At 43.6% G+C, this 21,385-nt stretch overlaps 1 protein-coding gene across 1 annotated transcript; it reads right to left on the reverse strand.

The window, feature by feature from the left end:
* Window positions 1-19,614: 19,614 nt before the first annotated feature.
* LOC127779876 (uncharacterized) lies at window positions 19,615-20,875 on the reverse strand. Its single transcript, XM_052306798.1, has one exon. The coding sequence runs from the start codon at window positions 20,564-20,566 to the stop codon at window positions 19,883-19,885; it is 684 nt and encodes a 227-aa protein (XP_052162758.1). The 5' UTR covers window positions 20,567-20,875; the 3' UTR covers window positions 19,615-19,882.
* Between the last annotated feature and the right edge of the window lie 510 nt (window positions 20,876-21,385).

The following is a 21,385-nucleotide window of genomic DNA, read 5'->3' on the forward strand; positions in this document are numbered from 1 at the left end:
TACAAGGGAAAAAAAAGGGGCAAGATTACATGGCAAGCCTTGTGAGCTTTATACGATCATGCTGCGAGCAAGCAAGAATATGACAAGTACATTGTTTGGAGTGAACGTTCGCAAGTTAAGAAAACATGCGCGTGAAAAATAAAGGAGTGAAAGTTTACAAATGGAAGAAAAGAACATTTCGTATGTGGTGAACATCTTGCTCGCATTCGTGTGTATTATAAATTGTGTTTGAAAAACTAAGGTGGTGTTTGGAAAGAAGGGACTAAACTTTAAACTTTAGTCGTTTAGTCCCTCCTTCCCAAACACCACCTAGGCTGTGTTCGCTAGAACACGTTTCCATCCGGAACAGTAAACATGGAAAACGGAGCAGTCCATTAGCGCGTGATTAATTAAGTATTTGCTAATTTTTTTTCAAAAATAGATTAATTTGATTTTTTTAAGCAACTTTCATATGGAAACTTTTTGTGAAAAATACACCGTTTAGCAATTTGAAAAACATGCGAGCGAAATACGATGGAGAAGGGTTGGGAACCCTTGGGTCCGAACACACCCCTAATAAGGAATGAATATGAAACGGATAACACTTGCCACGCTTAAAAGTACTACTCCACAAATTTTCTTCATCAGCGTTGCTTGGTAATTTTTCCAAGCTATTTTTTAACTTCAAACTATATAATACTGAATTCATTCCTATAAGAAATTATTTGTAATCTTTTTCATTATGTATAAAGAAGGTTAACTTAGTTTTTTTAAAAGACACGTCTAACTGTGAATTCAAAATAAGGTGTTTTCTTTTCATTTTAAGTTGATGAAATATTATTATTGATAATAAATATTTTTATTTATACCATCAAGCTACTTCTCCTTATAATTGGTTAATGATATATAAATCCTAGAGCTTGTTTTCCTATTATATGTGTAATATATAGCGTTTTTTAAATACCTAGTCAAGATGAGTCCTAAAATTTGAATTTAACAATAACAAATATAACTTTTAAACCAACTGCACACTACTACCTCAATGTAGCTTATATATCGAATACTATGTGGGGAAACTCATAACTGCTACTCCTACCTTTCTTCTCCAACGGGAGCCCCTTTGTATTTGGCCATGGTTTGCTTCCGTTTGTTACTTGCTCCTGCAGTGCGTTATTAGTAACTTGCCTACCGTGCTAGGCTCCGATCGAGCTTTTTATTTGTTTCGTCTTATTTCCGCGGTTACCTCACACTCGCATTGGAAAAAGTCCACATTGACTCCCTTAAATGTACGACGAATCTAATTCATACCTTTCAACCAGAAAACCGGTTAGAACGACTCCCCCAATTACTAAAACCGGTACAAATTGACTCCCTCGATGGTTTTGGAGGGCGGTTTTGCTGACGTGGCGCTGACGTGGCAGTGTTGACTTGGTCTTCGTCCCATGTGGCGCTGATGTAATATTAGATTTAAAAATATATATGTGGGACCTATTTATTATTCACACACAAAAATTATAATAGGATCCACTGACATGTGGGGTCCACGTGTCAGTCTCTTTCCAACCTTTCTTCCTCCCCCTCTCTCTCTCCCTTATCTCTCTCTTTCTCTTCCCGTCGGCGAGCAGCGCGGAGAGCTTGCCGAGGCAACGGATGGCTGAGTGGAGAGCGGCAAGGGAGTGCGCGAAGCCGTGGGCGGCGGTGGGTGGAGAAGGCCGGCACGAAGGCAGGGCAGAGCGGCACTACGGCGGCATCGAGAGCTGCCAGTCACTGTGGCTGCTGATGTCGCGTATCCCGCAGCGAGGCGACGGCGGCGGTGGGAAGTTCGGGTGCCGGGTGCGGCTGCCGCGGCGGTACAGCTCCACCTCCGCCGCCGGCGCTGGAGCTGCCGGAGAGAAGGAGATGATGTCGAACGTGTTCAGGCTCGACCGCCGCCGCGAGCTCCCGCCCAGCCCGAATCTCCCTTCCAGCAACGATGGCGCCGCCATCGTCCCAGTGCACTCCGCCGCCGACATCGCCGTCGCCTACACCCTCTGGAAGGCCACCATCGCGGTCGGGGCTCCCCTTGCGCGAGTTGCTCAGGCTCGTCACCAGCGACAACGACGCTGACATGGACATGTGCTGCTGCTGCGCCGCCATGGCGGCATGGTGCCATCCACTCACCAGAGTAGTAATTAGCTAGCTAGCTAGCTAGGCAACATGACGATGACACTAGCTTAATTAGCTTGTGTTTAGTTGGTTAATTTAGTGTTCTTGGTTGCTCGGCGACGTCATTAGCTAAGCTAGCGATGTAGTAGTAGCAGCTAGTGGGAGTATTAATTATCACACAAGGCGAGGAAACCGACGCCCAGAAGAGGGGGGGACGCAGGGGCCGCGGCCATGCCGCCCAGATCCGTCGCCACTCCACCCGGCCACCGTCGCCACCGATGCGTCCGAAGGGGGAAGAGAAAAGGAGGAGAGAAAAGAGAGAGGAGGGAGGGAGGAGGAAGAAGGGAAGGAGAAAGGATGATATGTGGGTCCCACGTGTCGGTGGGTCCCGCGATATATTTTATGTGTGAATGATAGATGGGCTCCACAGATATTTTTTAATTCTAATGCCACGTAGGCGCCACGCGGAATGAAGACCGGGTTAGTATCGCCACGTCAGCGCCACGTGGAATGAAGACCGGGTTGGTATCGCCACATCAGCGCCACATCAGCAAAACCGCCCTCAAAAACCACCGAAGGAGTCAATTTATACCGGTTTTAGTAATTGGGGGAGTCGTTCTAACCGGTTTTCTGGTTGAGGGGTACAAATTAGATTCATTGTACATTTAAGGGAGTCAAAGTGGACTTTTTCCCACTCGCATATAGACTTGCCCTATTGGACATTCCAGGAGATCAAAGGGCAATTGCTCACAGGGGAGAGAAGATAATATATATATTTAGCTATGCAGCAGATTTTGCCATATATTTAAGGTCAACGAAGCTAACCAAGCTGGTCTCCTTCCAACCAAAGATCAATCAATTTGAAAACACATACATCGTTCTATACCATGGAGAATCAATCTACTGAAGCTAGGTGCTAATGCTGGTGTTTAAGTCTCGTGAAAAATATGAGTAGAGATGAGATTTTGCGGCAAAATTTGATACAGGACACTCAAAGATTATGGTCTTTGCTGTGAGACACCCAAAAATCGTGTATTTGCTCGTGGACATTATAAAAAAGTGGTAATTAGCTACTGGACACTCCTCCCATTATTTTATTATTTTCGATGAAAATGGAGAGAGAAACTTTGGTTAAAGGCAAGTTTGCCCATGGACCCACTTGTCAATCTCTCTTTCACTGTTCTTCTTCTTCGACAGCAATGCGACGCTTTTCATCACCCTCGGCACGCCCAACAGCAACAACACGGCGGCCGGCTTCTCGTTCACACTGATGCGCCGCATCCCCTCGGTGCCGACGTTCTACATCGTGACGCTCACCGGCATCAGCTGCCGCAGCACGCGTCGCCTGTCTCCGACGCGTCGAGCCGCTTCACGGCGACGGCGCGCTCGCCGCCGAGGTTGGCGCGGTACACGGTACCGAAGCTCCCCTTGCCGATGCAGTACGCGTCGTTGAAGTGCTTCGTCGCCGCCAGGATGTCGCCGAAGGAGGACGTCGTGTCCTTGCTCCATATCGAGGCCGGCGGCTGGCCGAGCCGGGACGTGTCACGCCCAGAAATTCACGAACCAGAATTTCTAAGCTGAATATGCATTAAATCACTGTCCAGGACCAGTCAGGGTACACAAATGACAATTGTTGACATATAGATCCACGTCTTACAAAAATATAAAAGATTACAAATGCAGCGGAAAAGAGAAAAACGAGCTAAACTTGGAAGCTTGACTTCAGCAGCGGGCGACTCCACTCCACAGGCATCCTTGATGGCAGCAACGAAAACAACCTTTCAAAGATAGCTCCAACTGGGAAGAACTTCTGCTCTGGTGTGGGAGAAAAGAAAGCAAGACTGAGTACTACCCACTGTACTCAGCAAGTCATACCGGAAGAGGAGGTATGATGCAGGATATAACCAAAGGAGGCTAGGGGTTCATTTGCAATAAAGCAGGCATTTAAAAACAGTAGTTGAAAGCAGTAAAAATAATTGCAGTAGATTAAGCAATATTAACCAATTACTGTCCAACGCTACATCACGTTGCAACAGGCCCAACCAACCACCTGAACTACACTAGTGCATTAAGCTAAACTAGGGGTGAGACTAATTACGGTGAATCTGGTTGATCGCCCATAACCGCGGGCACGGCTATTCGAATAGTTTTACTCTGGCCAGAGGTGTACAACTGTATTCACAAGACACGATTCCACACATGTCGCCATGCCCCGAAGTATCACCATGATACTGCAAAGGGGAAAATCGTGACAAGACCCTCCGCATAACCCTCCCCTAACCATCCACACCATGCTAAGGTTTCACCCCCACCCCTCAAAAGGCAGTGGGCGGTCCCCTCTTGCGCCGCGGTGAATCCGATAGCTGGACAACTGGACACCCCGGCCGACCCAACTCCATCACGCCCACCCTCGCCACCGGTGCCTAGGAAAGGGTCGAGCTATACTTCAGATCAAGCAGTTACCCACTCCCGCTTGTGGTAAGCATGGTAAGTCTCCCAGGATTTCCCATGAACCGGTCCTTAATTGCCATGGGTGCGACCAGCAAAACCATGCACCCACAGCCCACCATTTAGTGTATTTTAATTAACTAACACCATTGCGGTGGTACCAATCCAAAACTATGCTAATAGACAAAGTCTATGTAATAATGTGATCCCCATTTGTGTACTAGTTGAGCTAGGCATGGCTAAGCATTTTCCTAAACCAACATCTAGTCATTTTGATACCCAAGTTATGAATGGCATAAGGTAAACAATAAATGGCTGAGTAATAGGACCCATCCTACATGACATTATAAAAGAATGCAATATTTAATAGAAATGCGGGATATTTGTAAATTGGGTACAATATGATCAAATGTAATGCATGACTTGCCTTGCTCTCGCACTGATGAGACCTCAGCAACGTCTTCAAGAAACCGCGGATTGACGAAACGGCCGAAATCTACGCGACAAACAAAGCACACAAGCAAAACATGCTATAAGACTACTGAAATAGGAAACAAAACCATTTTTAATGGATTCTAGGGATTTTTTTGAATTTACTGAGACTTGAATGGACTTAAACGGAGCACAGATGAATTACTTATGAATTTTAGAAGATAATCTGTGTTTTTACTACCAAAGAAAAGTCCTTAATCAATTTATTGTGCAATATTACCCAGGGCTGACGTCAGTAGGGGGGCGGCTCGGCAGGTGGGCCCCGCATGTCAGCGGCACAAGGCAGCCGGTCCACCGTGGTCCACCGCCGGTCCACGGGACCGACGGTCCAAATCGGCCGGGAGGCCGATCAGACGGCGCGGGCGGCGGCGAGGCATGGCTCGGCTCGGCACAAAGCCGGCCAGCCAGCCAAGGGGAGCGGCAACGGCAAGTAGTGGCGCGGGAGGCGGCGGCGGATGGCGCACAGGGCGGCGACAGCGGCCGAAGGCGACGGCGCACGCGCGGAGTGCGGCGGCGCTCACGGGAGAGGAGAGTGAGAGGAGAGGGTCCTCATCGGCGAGGTGGCTGGTGTGGGAGGGGTAAGCGGCGGTGACGCTTCGAAAAACGGCGGATGGGGTAGCGCGACCTGGGAATTGGCGGTGAAGGGGTTAGAGGAAGGAGAGGAGCCGCGGCATGCCGAGAAGAAATGGCCGGAGATGGAAACAGTGGCGAGCTCACTGGCGGCGCGAGGGAATCGGAGCTCCAATGGCGATTTGCGGCAACCGAGCGGCGGACGAGGAGCGGCCGGCACCGGAGATCGTGAAGGCGGCGTTGGCGAGGCTATACGACGGCCCTACCGGCAGCTAACGGCTGCCGGAGGCGGCGGCGCGTGGGGAGAGTGGTACGGCGACGGCGGACAGCAAGCGAGCGGTGGCCGATGTAGCTCTCGCGGCGGCAAAGCTATAGGCGGCGGTGGTGTGGCGTGGCGACAACGCTAGCGGTGGCGGCGTGCGGCCGGAGGTGGGCGGCAGGTGGCGGAGCTCGGGTGCGCGGTGCGAGGGCGGTAGAAGGCACGGGAGAGTGCGGTGAAAAGAGGAAAAAGAGAGAGGAGACGTGGGGAGCGATTTGTAGGCGGAGGTGGAGGCGGACGTGGCTGGGGGGGTGGCCGAATTGGCTGGCGACGTGGGAAGGTGGTGAGGGAGAGAGAGATGATTCAAATTTGAATCCTGGTCGGTGCGGGGCGCGCACGCGTGCGAGAGAGGTGGAGGAGTGGGCGGCGGCGTGGGCGCGGGGTGCGGAGTGGGGGTGCGAGGTGGAGCGGAGAAGGCGGGCGGCGTGGGGAGGTGGGGGCGCCGGTGGTTGGAGCTCGGCTCCAACCGGCTGGAGGTAGGGGAAGGGCTGACAGGTGGACCCCACCTATCGGCGCCTGAGAGTGAGAGGGAGGCCGGATAGACTTCGGGAGGGGAAAAGGAAACCGGCCAGCCTGGTAAGGAGGGAGAGGGCGCGGGAAGAGATGGGCCGGCGGCCCAAAAGAGAAAAAGAAGAAAAAGAAAAAGGAGAAAGAGGAAATTGGTTTCGTGGGATTCTATATTGCACATGCTCATTTTTAATTGGTTAAAATTATTTCCAAGACTCTGAAACTTCCACTAAAAATCTTGTTAATGTATTGGAGCATGGGGAACTCAAGAAAAATTCCACCACGCCGAATTCGATTATTAAATACATTTATTAGTTAGGGATTTAGCTGTAGGTTAATTAGAACAATTTCTTCGGACGATTTATTTAACCCAAATTTTTAAAGCAAGAACGGGGGAAACTTCAGGGCGTGACAGGACGGCGCGGCCACGGCGGGGCGGCGGTGGAGATGACGAAGCGGCGGTGGAGATGACGAAGCTGGCCGAGATGTGGTACCTCAACCTGAGCAGCAACAACCTCTCCAGCGAGGTGACACCCCTGCTTGGCAAGATGAGGTCGCTGACGATGCTGGATCTCAATGGCAACCCCAGCCTGTGCGGCAACGACATTGCTGGGCTGAACTCTTGCAGCTCGAACACCACCACCGGCGACGGCAACTCTGGTAAGACGAGGCTGGTGCTCACCGTCACGCTCTCCGTCGCCGCCGCGCTGCTGGTGTCCATGGTCGCGGTGGATTGCACGATGTCACGCAAGGCGAGGCGAGCCGCCGACGTCGTCGTAGAGAAGGCGGAGACGTCAGTGATTGGCGGGAGCTCGACGGCGGCGGCGGCGGTGGCCAGCTTCGTCATCTTCCCGCCGCCGCCCCGCCGTGGCTGCCCCCACCGCCGCCCTGCCGTGGCCGAGCCGTCTCGGCTCGGGCCAGCTGTTGTTGCGCCCCTGTTCTGCTGCAAGGAAAAAAAGGGGAAAAAAAGATATAGAGAGGAAGAACAATGTCAAGGGGCATTTTGGTACTTACACAACTCTTTCTCTCTCCATCTTGACTAGAAATAATAAAATAATAGGAGAAGTGTCCAGCAGCTAATTACTATTTTTTTACAGTGTCCACGAGCAAATAAACGATCTTCGGGTGTCTCACAGCAAAGACCATAATCTTTGAGTGACCTGTAGCAAATTTTGCCCCCCAAGAATGCAGCCAGCCATGTCAGCCATGGCGACAAGGAAATAGATCTACTCTTAGAGAAGAAGAGGAACTCGAGGTGATTTGTGAACATTAACGTAATCCAACCGTTGCACTGCTATGGACGTCTACGATTGACCAAAGACAAACTTCGACGTTATATCTCTGGTTTGTTTTAGATGTCAATCAAATCTAATGGTTTATAATATTAGATTCACCGAATTAAGTAAAAATCCATTGACGCCACGTGACAGCTTGAGAGCATTTTGAGGAAGTCGCGTGTCAGCTTGAGAGTGTTTTAAGGAAAATGAATGGACTTTTAATATATAATAGATAGATTGGGACTGAATTACATTACGGAAAATTTCAACACCGATCAATTCGGTTTTGATAGTTTCAGATGATGAAAAAATATCAAGCAAATCACAATAAAATTATGGTGGCCCTTCCCAATTCATCAGTATTTAGAACATATTTTGAAAATTAAAAAGTATAAGATAACAACAAACAATATATAATGTTGGAATAAATGGGCTAGGCGCGATTTAATTCAATTAAATTCCATAGGCCCACAATAAATGTTGGAGGTAATAAATAGGGAGCTAGAGAAGAGCCCCTGTTGACTGGTTGAGATAGTGGGCGGACTGCCACATGCGCGCGCACGCGCCAGCGGGGCCGGGCCGATGGCGTGGGCGTGGCGGCTCTCTCTCTCTCATAAATTTTGCAACGGACGGGAATTGAATCTGATTCAATGCGGGCACGACTGGTACTCCGGTAACGGACGAGAAGTGCCCCCACGTTACCGGACGAGAAGCGGCCCCACCACTGTGACACAGCTCCGGTTCCGCTCTCCGTCTCTCGCACTTCCCATGTGGGCACGACTGTTACTCCAGTAACAGACGAGAAGCGCCCCCACGTTACTGGATGAGAAGCGCCCCCACCACCGGGACAGAGCTCAAGTTCCGCTCTCCGTCTCTCGCACTTCCCGAGACGGGAATTGAATCTGATTCAATGCGGGCACGACTGTTACTCCAGTAACGGACAAGAAGCGCTCCCACCACCGCGACAGAGCTCCGGTTCCGCTCTCCGTCTCTCGCACTTCCTCCTCCTAACCACCACGATAGAGCTCCGGTTCCACTCTCCGTCTCTCGCACTTCCTCCTCCTATCGCTGAACCTCTTCTGTTTCCTGCGCTGCTACTCTGTCTTCCCCAGTTCTGATCTCTTGCGCGCATGGATCCAGGACGAGCAGGTGCCTCCGGAACTCCGTCCGCCTGAGAAACCTGCACGGGTAGGCGGGCGATCAAGTTTTTGGGAGCGTCTCGATGCGACTGCTCTGCTTCCTTTGCATCGCGATGGCTTCCACTGGCGATGGTGCACCAGGAGCTGGAGGGAACGGCAGCGCTCCTCGAGACAACACCAACGGAGGCAATTCTGCCTCACAATCCAGCGGAGGGATATTCACTGGGTATAATCTTTCTACACTACTGTTCATGTCTACTGAGTTTCTGTTTGCGCAATGTTTTCAATGCATTGGCTTATGGTGAATATCCATGCTTATTATATATTAAGCATGATTTGTTTGTTACATATGTTTGATAATTGCACTGGTTTATTACCTGTTAAAGTCATGATTATTATCGTAATAATTTGGATTAAAATATGCCGAAACATGATCATATTTCCAACATATAACACACTAATTAACCAAGATTTCATTAATCATTACAGTTCTAACTTCTAGCTTAACTCCAACTCTACCAAGAGTAAGATAGTTAGATAGCTACTTAGACTTTTCTTTCCCTATTTTTGCTTAATTCGGTTATGTCGGGTTAACCGGAAGTGATGACCGAATTAATTTCGGTTAGTGAAGAGCCTTATCGAAAAATCTGGTCTCCATAGGTTAGTTTGGTTTGATTTTTGGTCAATTTTACCATCCCAGTAAGGCCTTCACCACTTCGCGACGCTGCCTCAGTTCTCACCGCATGGTTCTATGCTTTGATGTACCAAAGTTCCAAAGCCTAAGTACTCATTAGATAAGATAATCACTCTTACATGAGCACAGATCTATAGGCGTGCAAGGTTTAGAAATTCAATTTATTTTTTATGATCTCTCATTATATTATGACTGACATAATTAGATTCTAGCCGTTCGGTCCTTCTATGCTTGTTAGCATCTTTTAATATGTGTCGAGTTGTAGTTGATCATATTCTTTTATAGGGATAAGTCTACTTCACCCTTGAAGTATTGGGTCTGGTCTACATGTAACCCCATAAAGTAAGAAGCCAGGTATTCTACCTTCTAAAATACTCCCTCCATTTCAAAATATTTGACACCATTGACTTTTTAGCACATGTTTGACCATTCGTCTTATTCAAAAAAAATTATGAAATATGTAAAACTATATGTGTCGACGTTTGATGTCTCGACTACGGTATTTGGACAGTATGGGGATCGTTGGTGCTAGGGTATACGCGAGACTGAGGTAAAAGAGATGGAGACGAGGATTTTATACAGGTTCGGGCCCCTGAGCTATCAGGTAATAGCCCTACATCCTGTTGGCCGGAGCCGATGTTGCTTTTTATTCACCATAATCACACCAGTACAATATGTGGGGTAGCCTATCTAACTGTTGTCGACATGGCGGTCTGAAGGTCTGACTCGTAGTCGACAACAGGGTAGCCTTCCTCCTCGAGCTCGCGCCTGATGGAATCAGAGACAGTGCTAGATCCCTACGGCCGGCCTCTGAAGGTACCAGATAGGGTCGATCCAGGCGTATCTTTGATGTCGATATCCGGCGGCTTGTCTTGGCGTATGTAGACTTCTATGTTGATTGTGTTGGGAGTTGATTGTCTCGTGGTGGGTGTCGATCGTGTTGATCATCTCATATCATGGGTGTCCCCCTGTCCTTCTAGGGGGGCTTATATTTATACCCATAGGTGTCCCCTTGTCCAAGTAGAACTAGGGAAACCAATATGAATACAATCCGAGTAGTTTTTGTCGTTTTTATGTAGAACTCTGGTTGTCTTTCCTTATCAGAACTCCCTCCATATCCGAAGTCAGTTTCCGTATAAGACATGGTATGTGGTGGATCCTGCCGAGATTTAGTCAACTACTATTAGGTATGTGGTATCCATAACCCTGACAATATGTGTAAATGAAAGTATATTTAAGAATGAATCAAATGATATGAAAAGAATAAATAATTACTTAAATTTTTTAAATAAGACGAATGGTCATACACGTACTAAAAAGTCAACAGTGTCAAACATTTTAAAACGGAGGGAGTATCAAAACTATTTAAATAACCCCTTCAGTGGTTTGATAGGTGGTTTTGTTGGGCACATGATAGCATGACGGCAGAGGAGCTATTGAAACAATTTAAGCATTTTATTCACAAGTTAAACTGTTTGAGAATGATGTAAACTAGCGATAATATATACTCCCTCCATTCTAACCGTATGCATTTCAACCTTCAACTTCTAAAATATTTAACCAATAATTAATATAACTAGGAAGGTAGCCGGCGCGATGCGTGGGCATATGTATTAGTTTATTAAAAATCGGTATGACAAATTAGTTTGAAATTAAAAGTTAGATTTTTTTTCATTCGACTCTTTTTCTTCCACTGAGCCAAGTCAAATGATGTGGTTTTTTTTTCAATTTGAGTCAGAATCGCGCTCTCTCTCTCATGAACGGAACATAAACGTAGAGTATGTGCGGCTGACTCATAGATGGCATTATCAAGCAATGGAGGACGGAATCATCTTGAAGTTTTTAAGTAGGTTAAGACGAGGATGCTATTCTTTAAAGAACCGAGCTTGACAAGCATTTCCCATCCATCTTTCCCCTTCTTGATGAGCGCACCACGACTCATTCAAAAGAGAGAGTAAAAGGAAGGATTTCCCATGCCAAAGAATCGGAACAGATCGGGTCTCAATCCATCCGTATTTGCAATTTCATCATGATCCTTATCAACAGAGCTAATCGATATATTTATAAACAATGATACCTTGCTTTGTGTTTTCCATCTGTTCAAGTGGATAATCCCGATTCGGTTTTCGAGGGTTCGCTCGTCATTTATTCGTAGTAACGTCGTATTGCCTATGCAGCTAAATCGATAGGATGCACGCGCGTGTGGTGTGCGCATGCGTATGCGCACGTGTTCTATAACGCGCGAGCGCACACGCGGATGCGTATAATGATTGAAAATATTGAAAAATCAATGGTTAGATTTTTTAAATATAATTTTTGTGAATTTTTATAATTTATTAGAGGGTCACTTGTCGGTTTAGGGGCATTGGTATGATTGCCACGGGGTGATGTAGGGGCGTTTATAGGATATAAATTTAATATTTTTAATATGGTGCTTAAAAAAATGTTCTTAAACATTTATATTAGAAGCTTGAGCTATGCATATGGATCTCGAATTATGTATTTAATTATAAATAACGCAATAATTCAAAAAATTGAGAAAATATGTAACTTGAGATTTATGATCATCTAGAAATCCGACTATTAATTTTTGATAGATTGAGTGTTAGCTAAAAAATAGCAGTTAGCTTAAGAAATAGGAGAGAAGGGGAGAGCTAGGAGGGTGGAGGGAGAACGTAACTACGTAAGTGCGCACGTATGGAGGTGGCGGTGTGGGTGTAGGTATCAGATTTCTTTTTAGATGAAGATCTAATGGTTAAAATTAATGGGTCCATTAATTTTAAAAAAAATAATAGCTAAACATTTATTAGAATTTTTATAATTTTTATTAATCTGTTAGCTAGAAAATTAAAAGAAGGAAGGAAGGAAATAGGGAGGGATGTAGGTACCGTGAGGAGAGGAGGCCCGGGAGGAAGGGGGTAGTGGAGATGGGTTTTGGACTTTTTTTCTAAAGATAGATTTAATGGTGTATAATATTGGGTCTACCGTATTAAGTGAAAATCGAGAGCTAGATGTTTTTGTTTTCTCATAATTTCTTTGATTTCTCTAATTTATTAGAGCGTCATGTGACAAGTATAATTATTTGGAGGAAGTTTAATGGACTTCAGCTAAATAATAGTAAGGGGAAAAGGGAAGGGTCTATCTGTTTAAATAAAACCGATGGTCATATGCATTTTTTCTCAGAAATAGGATTTTTTTTAAAAAATAATTTATTTGATGTGAAATGTGAAGATCATAGAGGTGTTGTAATGGACATCTAATAGATAATAGATGATGATATGATATATGTTATCAATGTTTATATAATGTTTCATTGATGTTTAGTTGTCACGGAAAGGATATGGATTTATGTCTAAAAATATATTTATCATATATCAAGAAAGGCCTACATGGATCAAACAAAAACTGAATATATTTAAAAATTTAATCATTTAGCTATTTATTGTTTATATATGATCATTTAGATTATATGACGATCGGCCACCATAACAGATGAACTCAAGTCCCATAACTATATCTCAAACTTTTTTTTTCGACCCATTAGATATGAGATCATTGCAGATGACCCATTGGATGCCTATTTCTATATAAAAAAACATAGTAAATAGAGTGAATATAGGACTTAGCTCATTGATTAATTTAATTAAAAAATACAATCATTCAAGCATATCATAAAATCATTGTATAGATCATCCATAAAAATATATTAGTGCTTGCACATTGCACAGCCAGCTCGTTGCTCCATTCAAGGAGAGATATAGCCATTTACAATAATAAAGTTCTGGTGCATATCTCGTAATAACTACCTTAATTAGAAAAAAAGCAAAAAAAAAAGAGGGGAGGATAGGCGTACGTACATACGTAAGAGCGATTTCATCTTGATATGATGTTTTAAATTACCCGGTCCACTCTTTTAAATGAAAATCGACTGTTAGATATTTTTGTTTCTTCTCATAACTTCTATAATTTATTAGAGCGTTATATGGCGGTTTTAGAGTGTTTGTAGGAGTGCCACGTAGCGGATTAGGAGCGTTTGTAGGAAGTTTAATAGACATTTAGTGTATAATAGATTAAAGGTATCGTTGTTTTAACTGATACCTATAGTCTATTAAAGGTGCCGGTTTTCTGTGTTTTCGACATGTAGAGGTGGAAAATGGTCTATAGGTGCCGATTTTATCTCTTTCGGCACATATAACACCGATCTCTATGTGCCCTTTTTTACTAATGTGATCAAACATATATGCATGATTTAGTTACTATATAAATAATCTAACAACATAAACATATTAGAATACTTTTATGATTTAAATGCTATAGTTGCCTAAATGTTTTTACATAAATTTTGCTTTCTATTAAAAGAAGGAAAATATGAGAGATAAATAGATACTCCCTCTGGGTTGATAATACTTGTCGTTTTAGACAAGGGTACAGTCTTCAAAAAACAACTTTGACCATTTATTTTTATTATAATATGTATAAAATTGTTAACAAATATATGATCATATTAAAGTACTTTTTAAGACTAATCTATACATGTAGTCACTATATTTGAAAAACAAATATTTTAAAAATGATTCATAATCAAAGATTCTAAAGTTTAACTTTACCCTTGTCCAAAACGATAAGTATTATCAGTCCGGAGGGAGTAATAGAATGAAAAGAGAGTAATGAGAATGGGAGCGTACGGTGTACGTTAGTACGTATACATACATCTGCAGGAATAGAGTGGGCCTTATTTAGAGGTGGATTAGGATGGGTGGATTATTTTTTTTACATATAATCTAATGGTCAAAAAGAATGGGTCCATCAATTTAAATAAAATTAAGGCTTAGATATTTCTTTGCCACGTGGCAGTTTAGGAGTATTCTAAAAATACTGCTTCTATTGGTTAATGGGATAACATTGTTAAAAATTAGACATGAATATCCCCTCTAACGGGTAGAGCTACCAAGGATTTATTTTTCCGTTGCCTTCAAACATGGGTTTTATAGTGGCGTACTCATGCCTCTCAAAGCCAGCATATAACTCCTATTTCACTATCAGTACCCTCAAAGATAATTTCATTAGTAAGTAGGAAGTTGAGTACTATTATCAACGGTGGCCTCTACTTGGTCGCCTCAACTCAATCATATATATATGTCTACTTGTGTTAACTGCTCGATGCCTTTCGGGAAAAAAAGAGAATATGGATGTGATGAAAAATAATTCTTTTCATAAAAATAGTATTTTTGACGTTTTTTTAGACACAATTTATTTATAGTGTTAATCAGTACTGCTTAAATTTTTATACAGTATAAATACAATACTTTGATCATTGAAAAATATATATATCGCTAAACATACATATGACCGGGATAATTTTCAGAGTATCGTATCATTGTTTATGTTTTGATAAAGATCTATGCTTTAGCGTTTAGCTTGTTTTCATCACCTATGGTTCATAATGGGTCTATGAATTTAAATAAAAATCGATGGCAAGATTACATAGTAACACATGACGGTCTAAAGTGTTTGTAGAAGCGCTATGTGACCATATTTGTGGACTAATAAATTTTATTTTGTTAGTATAGAAAATCCTATTTTAAAATGATCGTCTATTTTTCCACGATGGTTCTACCATGTACGTATATTTTTCATTTTTTTACCGTAAGTACGTCCTGTTTTTCAAATGAACAGTTGGTAAACGTCTTTTCCATGGTATGTTTTTCTGGTAAACGGTACGTACGTGTTGTTGTTATTTTTCCAAAAAATGAACAGTACGTAAAGGTATACTTTTTTCCATGTACGTTTTTCGATATGCGGATTTTTTTTAAGTAAGTAAACGGATTATGTTTATAGACAGGAAGCATAAACATTTTTTAAATAGATCTGATCTAACGGTCTAAAATAATGGGTCCACCAATTTAAATGAAAATCGACAGTAAGATTATAAAATGCCACGTGGCAACTAGGAGTGCTTGTAGGAGCGCCACATGGCGGCTTAGGAGTGTTTATAGGAAGATTAATGGACTTTTAGCATATAATAAATATGAATTAAATTTTATTTGCTGAAAATATTATTATTAGATTGACATTTGTATTTACTTTCATATGATTATAACTTTATTGCTATAGGCCTTATAGTACATGAGAAATTATAAGCCAAATTTGAGCATGCCTTATATTATAGAAAAGACGGAGTAATTTTTAAGCTTGTCGATCAGTGAGTGAAATGAAATAGTTAAATCAACTTGGGTTTACTAGACTAATTTTTTTATGCCGTGCAAGCCCGCTATCACATAATCATCTACATGGCAAAGCCACCCACAAAACCACTCTAAGATGTTATTTGAACCGATTTTCTTACTTGAAGGGGTAGAATATTTGGTTTCATATTTTAGGAGGTTAAGTAGACCAACGCCAATTCTTCGTATGGTGAAGTAGTTTTTCTAATATATTTATGTGTAAAGCTTTTTCGTGTTTATAATAATCAAACATCATTATTGGAGGAGGATTTTTACGGTCCATCATCACGCAAGGAGGTACAAAACATGTACGCCGATTTAGCCAGATATAATGGCTGACAATCCTCGATACCGCGAGTTCCTATGCGGCGGTGCCTCCTGTCCGGCTGCATGTGTTGAGCATGTAGAAGGGCAATACTAAATTTTAGCTTCACACATACGTTTGCGTTGAGTCGCTCTCCGATCCCTCCCGATCCCTGGCCCCCAAGGCAGCCTCCGCATCCATCCTCCACTTCGGCGATGTGGCCCATTCCTTCCAATCTCACCGACTGGAGCCAAGCTAGTCGGCAACCTTGGCCCCCCTCTCTGCCAACTGCCATTGCCTCCCCCCTCATTTTAGTATTTTTCTTTTTTTTTCTCCCCTCATGCGGATGCCTGATTTGTCCAAGCAATGGAGGAGCTTCAGCTCTGGTCCATCGAATGCAAAAAGGAAATAAAAAAAATCCACTAGTCCCATTTCGATTTTTCAACCGTCTGATTCGTGCTGGGCTTTTTTTAACAACCTGCTTAGGAGATGGGGATCGAACCGAGGTCATCCATATCACACCACGCGCAGGGTACCAACTTAGCTATGGAAGTCTTATATTAGCTATAAGCAATATATATACAAGTTATTCATAGTTACAATGTAGTTACCATGCACTCACATTTGAAAAGGTTTTACCTAAAAAACTTGTGAAAGATTTTAAGATAGACCTTCCCTTTTCCTCGCGTGGTGGTCTAGGTGGATTCGAGCTCGCCAGTGAACTCCACCTTCCGTGCAGTCCTTTCCCCATGCTCGCCAGCGACTCCGCTTGTTGCACGGTCCTTCCCAAGCTTATCGGTGCTTCCTGTTGTTTCGAGTTGTGCCTATCATACCCCTATAGATTAAACGGTTGGATTTTACTTGGTACCTCACAGTATCAGGAGCTAGATGTATCACATGAAGGACATTAAAAAACCTCTCATTGGAAATTGCAATGCTTGTCCCATCAGTAACGCTAAAACGGCCAACATTACAGGGCTGCCTTTTTTCAAGCAAAGACAGTTCGGGTACATGGAAATAAGTTGAAAATATATGTTTTAAAATATTGTGCTAAAAAGGTTCAAATTCAATGCATTGGATTTACCAACCTAGTACTTACATCCAACTACCCAGGAATAAAGAGCCCAAAAGTCCTTAAAAAAAAGGGAGTGCTAAAGCAAATCTCGTTCACTTCCCAGAATAAAAAGTGCAAATGAGAAGAGCAGAGAAAATAAAAGAAGATAAATTTCCCTTCCACAATCATCGGAGAATTGAATTGAATCGAATCCAACACCGCAATAGTTCAATTAATTCCTTCAAATCCACCACAAATTTAGAGAGGAATTGAATCACAAACTCAACCAGAGGAACAAACAAATCAATCACACAATCACTAGGAAAGTTAGGCAAGGCAGCCATGTCAACGCACGCGACGAGTTTCATCTACATCGCACATACGTTTTACGGTCCATCACGTGAGGAGGTATCAAATCCTATACGTCAATTTAGCGAGATCTAACGGTTGACGATCCTTGATACTGCAAGGTACTAGAGTTCCTATGTAGATCCTGTTCGTCTGCATGTGTTGAGCAAATGGAATGGCAAAACTCACTTTTTTTTGCATCGCACATTCGTTCGCGCCAAGTCTCTCTCTGGTCCCTCCCGATCGCCGGCCCCAAAGGCAGCCTCCGCATCCATCCTCCACGGAGGCGGCGTGACCCATTCCTTCCAAGGTCGTCGACCAGAGCCAAGCTAGTCAGCGAACTCAGCCTCCCTCTTTGCTAGCTGCCACCGCCTCCCCGACGCTTCCACCCTTCCTCTCCCCATCCGAGGTCACAAGTTCGACTCCCCGGCATCCTAGTATTTTTTTTCTCCCCTCACATGGTGGAGGCCTGATTTGTCCAAGCAATGAATGCCAAAAGGAAAAAGAAAAAAAAAAGCTTTGGTCCATCGTCTATGGTGCTAGAGATTGATCCAGGCGGATTTGCTTTTCCTTTCCCATGCATGAGAAGATGGGTTTGATTGATCCTGGCGATCTATTTTTCTTCTCACATGGTGGTCTAGGTGGATTCGAGCTCGCCGGTGAACTCCGCCTCCTGCGCAGCCCTTTCCCCATACTCGCTAGCAACCTACTCTTGTTGCGCGGTCCCTCCCCAAGCCAGGGCCCTAGGTGAACTAGGACCTCAAAATGAAATATACTTTTATTTGTAATATATACTTTTATAAATCATATATCATTGAAAATGATGCGACTAAACATTATAAACACCTAAAATTATTATGTAAATTAATCAATGAAAACAAGATAAAATTCTAGCCCAATTTTCAAACTAAATAGATGCAAATAAAAAGATAAGAAGATCACAAGACTTCACTCTAAACCCTAGCCACGATGAAATAAGGTGTGATTACGTGGAAGTCAGACGTGAGGACGGACAATGACATCCTGCTAGTTGGGTTGGTTGGTGATGGGTCTTGTACCGGCTTGGGCCCTAGGCTGTCACACAACCGGCCTAGGGCCCAAGACGGGCCTGCCCAAGCTCTCTGATGCTTTCCGCTCTTTCAAATTATTCCCCATCATACCTCTATATATTAAAAGGTTGGGTTTTAGTTGATACCTCAATAACAGTATCTGGTGGTATCACATGAAGGGCATTAAAAATCTTCTCATTGAGAATTGCATTCGTCCCTTCAGTCACACTATCACGGCCAACGTAACAATGTTGTTGTTTTTTTTTTTTAAGGAAAGATAGTTCAGGTAAAGGGAAATGAGTTGAGAATATATGTTTTAAAATATTATGTTAAGATAGGTTCGACTTTAGGGGAAACTGTTTTAACAGCTCGAGTGGACGTCCACCCGTTTAGTACATATCATCTAAATGGTTATAATTTTTTTTTAAAATATGAATAAGATAGATCAATATGTAATATATCAATCCACAAACATAAAAGTTAAAATTCAACTTTTACAAGCTGTTACAAAATAACAAACAAAACTTAAATTACTATATGTATATTTACAATTAAATTTGTTATTTTTGTTACAACTTGTAGAAGTGAATTTTAACTTGCATGTTTGTAGAGTGATATATTACATATTGATCTATCTTATCAATGTTTTTGAAAATTATCCGTAACAATCTAGTTGACATGTAATAAACGGGTGGATATCCACTCGGGCTATTATAATCCATCTCCCGACTTTAGGGCCTATTCGTTTTAGAGGGATTTCAAAGAATTTGGATTCCTAATAATTAATTCCTATGAATGCCAATCGGTTCATAAAAATGTAGATACATGAAAACCAAATGAATTTTCCTTTCCTACAAGTTGTAGAGAGAAATAAATTTTTTATTCACTCAAATCCCTTTAAAAAATTCTTATGATTGAAGTGTGCATATAATTTTTTTCTCCATTTTTTTATTTCTATGTGCTAAAATTCCTTTAAAAGGAATAGGCCTCATTGCATTGGATTTACCAACCTACTCCAGTACTTACGGATAAAAGGGGAAGCATAAAAGAGCCCAAAAATCCTAAACAAAAGGGAGTGCTAAAGCGAATCTGGTTCACTTTCCAGAATAAAAAGTGCAAATGAAAAGCAGCAGAGAAAATAAAAGAGGAGAAATTCCCCTTCCACAATCATCAGAGAATTGAATTGAATTGAATCAAACACCGCAATAGTGCAATTCCTTTAAATCCACCACAAATCCCGAGAGGAATTGAATCACAAACTCAACCAGAGGAACAAACAAACCAATCGCATAAATAATCACTAGCAAAGCTTAGGCACAGCCATGGCGACGCGCTAGCAGTTCTTGTCGGCGGCGGCGAGCTTGCACTTGACCTTCTGGAACACCACCGCCGGCGTGCCCGGCGGCGCGAGCTGCAGCTTGAGCGGGCACGTCGCGGCGAGCTTGCACTTGGTGTAGTGCGCCTGGTACCTGACCTCGCCGGTGACCGCCACCTCCACCTCGAACACCCCCGTCGCGTTCTCCTTCTTGAACTCGGCGACGCCGGCGTTCCCGAGCGCCGCGTAGGCGTTGTCGCTGCCGGAGTCGAGGTGGTACACCCGCGTCTTCCCCGCCGGGTGCTTCTCCCCCTCGCCGGCGAGCTTGACGCGCTCGAACCGCTGCCCGTCGAAGCTGTACCCGGCCTCCAGGTCCTTGGTGTTCTTGATGCTCATGGCCCAGTTCTTGTTGCGGACGGCGAGCGTGAGCGAGAGGTTGTAGGCGAGCGCGGTGGCCTCCGACGGGGAGGAGAGGTTGAACCGCGTGAGGGACGCGGACTCGACGGTGATGGAGACGTGGCGGATGAAGCCGTAGGCGGCGAGGAGGACGGCGAGGAGGACGACGGCGGCGACGAGGAGGAGGCAGACGGCGCAGTAGAAGATGGTCTCCCGGGTGTCGTAGGAGACGCAGCCGCAGCAGCAGCGGTCGCAGCACGCGTCGTAGCACTCGTAGCACCCGCACTCGCAGCAGCAGCAGCACATGGCTGAGCTGAGCTCTGCGAGATTTGGATCTTGGAGTGGCGGCTAGCTGGCTGGTCGGAGGAGGAAGAAGAAGAAGAGCTACTGACGCTCAGCTCAGTAACTGTCAAATTGGGAATTCTGAATTCAAGTAGGCAATGAATCGAACGAAATTTCTTGCAATTTTTTTCTCAATTTGTTGGAGCCTTGCTGCTGCTGATTGTCAAATCGTGGTTGGTCAGATGCATCACAGCCTCAGTTTATTCTCTCTCTTTTCTTTGTTTTTTTTTGGAATTTTATCTTGGTACATTTCAGAAGGGGACACATGGTGAGTTGGTGACTGAACTGAGGCCCTGCTTAGTTAAGGGGTAAAAAGTTTTAGCGTAAATTAATCGTAGTCTAATAACAAAACAAATTACATATTCCGTCTATAAACTACGAGGCGAATTTATTAAGCCTAATTAATCTATCATTAGTAAATATTTACTGTAGCACCACATTGACAAATCATGGAGCAACTAGGTTTAAAAGATTCGCATTGTAATTTACACGTAATTTATGTAATCAGTTTTTTTCTATATTTATTACTTCATGTATGTATCCAAACATTCTACTCTCTCCGTCCCCAAAAAAGGCAAACCCTGGGTTTTCGTGTCGAACTTTGACTGTCCGTTTTATATGAATTTTTTTACAATTCATATTTTCATTGTTGTTAGATGATAAAACATTATTAATATTTTATGTGTGACTTGTCTTTTTAATTTTTTTCATAATTTTTTCAAATAAAACGAATGGTCAAACGTTGGACACGGAAATCAGAGTTTGTCTTTTTTTTGGGACGGA

This window comes from Oryza glaberrima, chromosome 7 (assembly GCF_000147395.1).
Source record: "Oryza glaberrima chromosome 7, OglaRS2, whole genome shotgun sequence".
NCBI classification, from domain to species: Eukaryota; Viridiplantae; Streptophyta; class Magnoliopsida; order Poales; family Poaceae; genus Oryza; species Oryza glaberrima.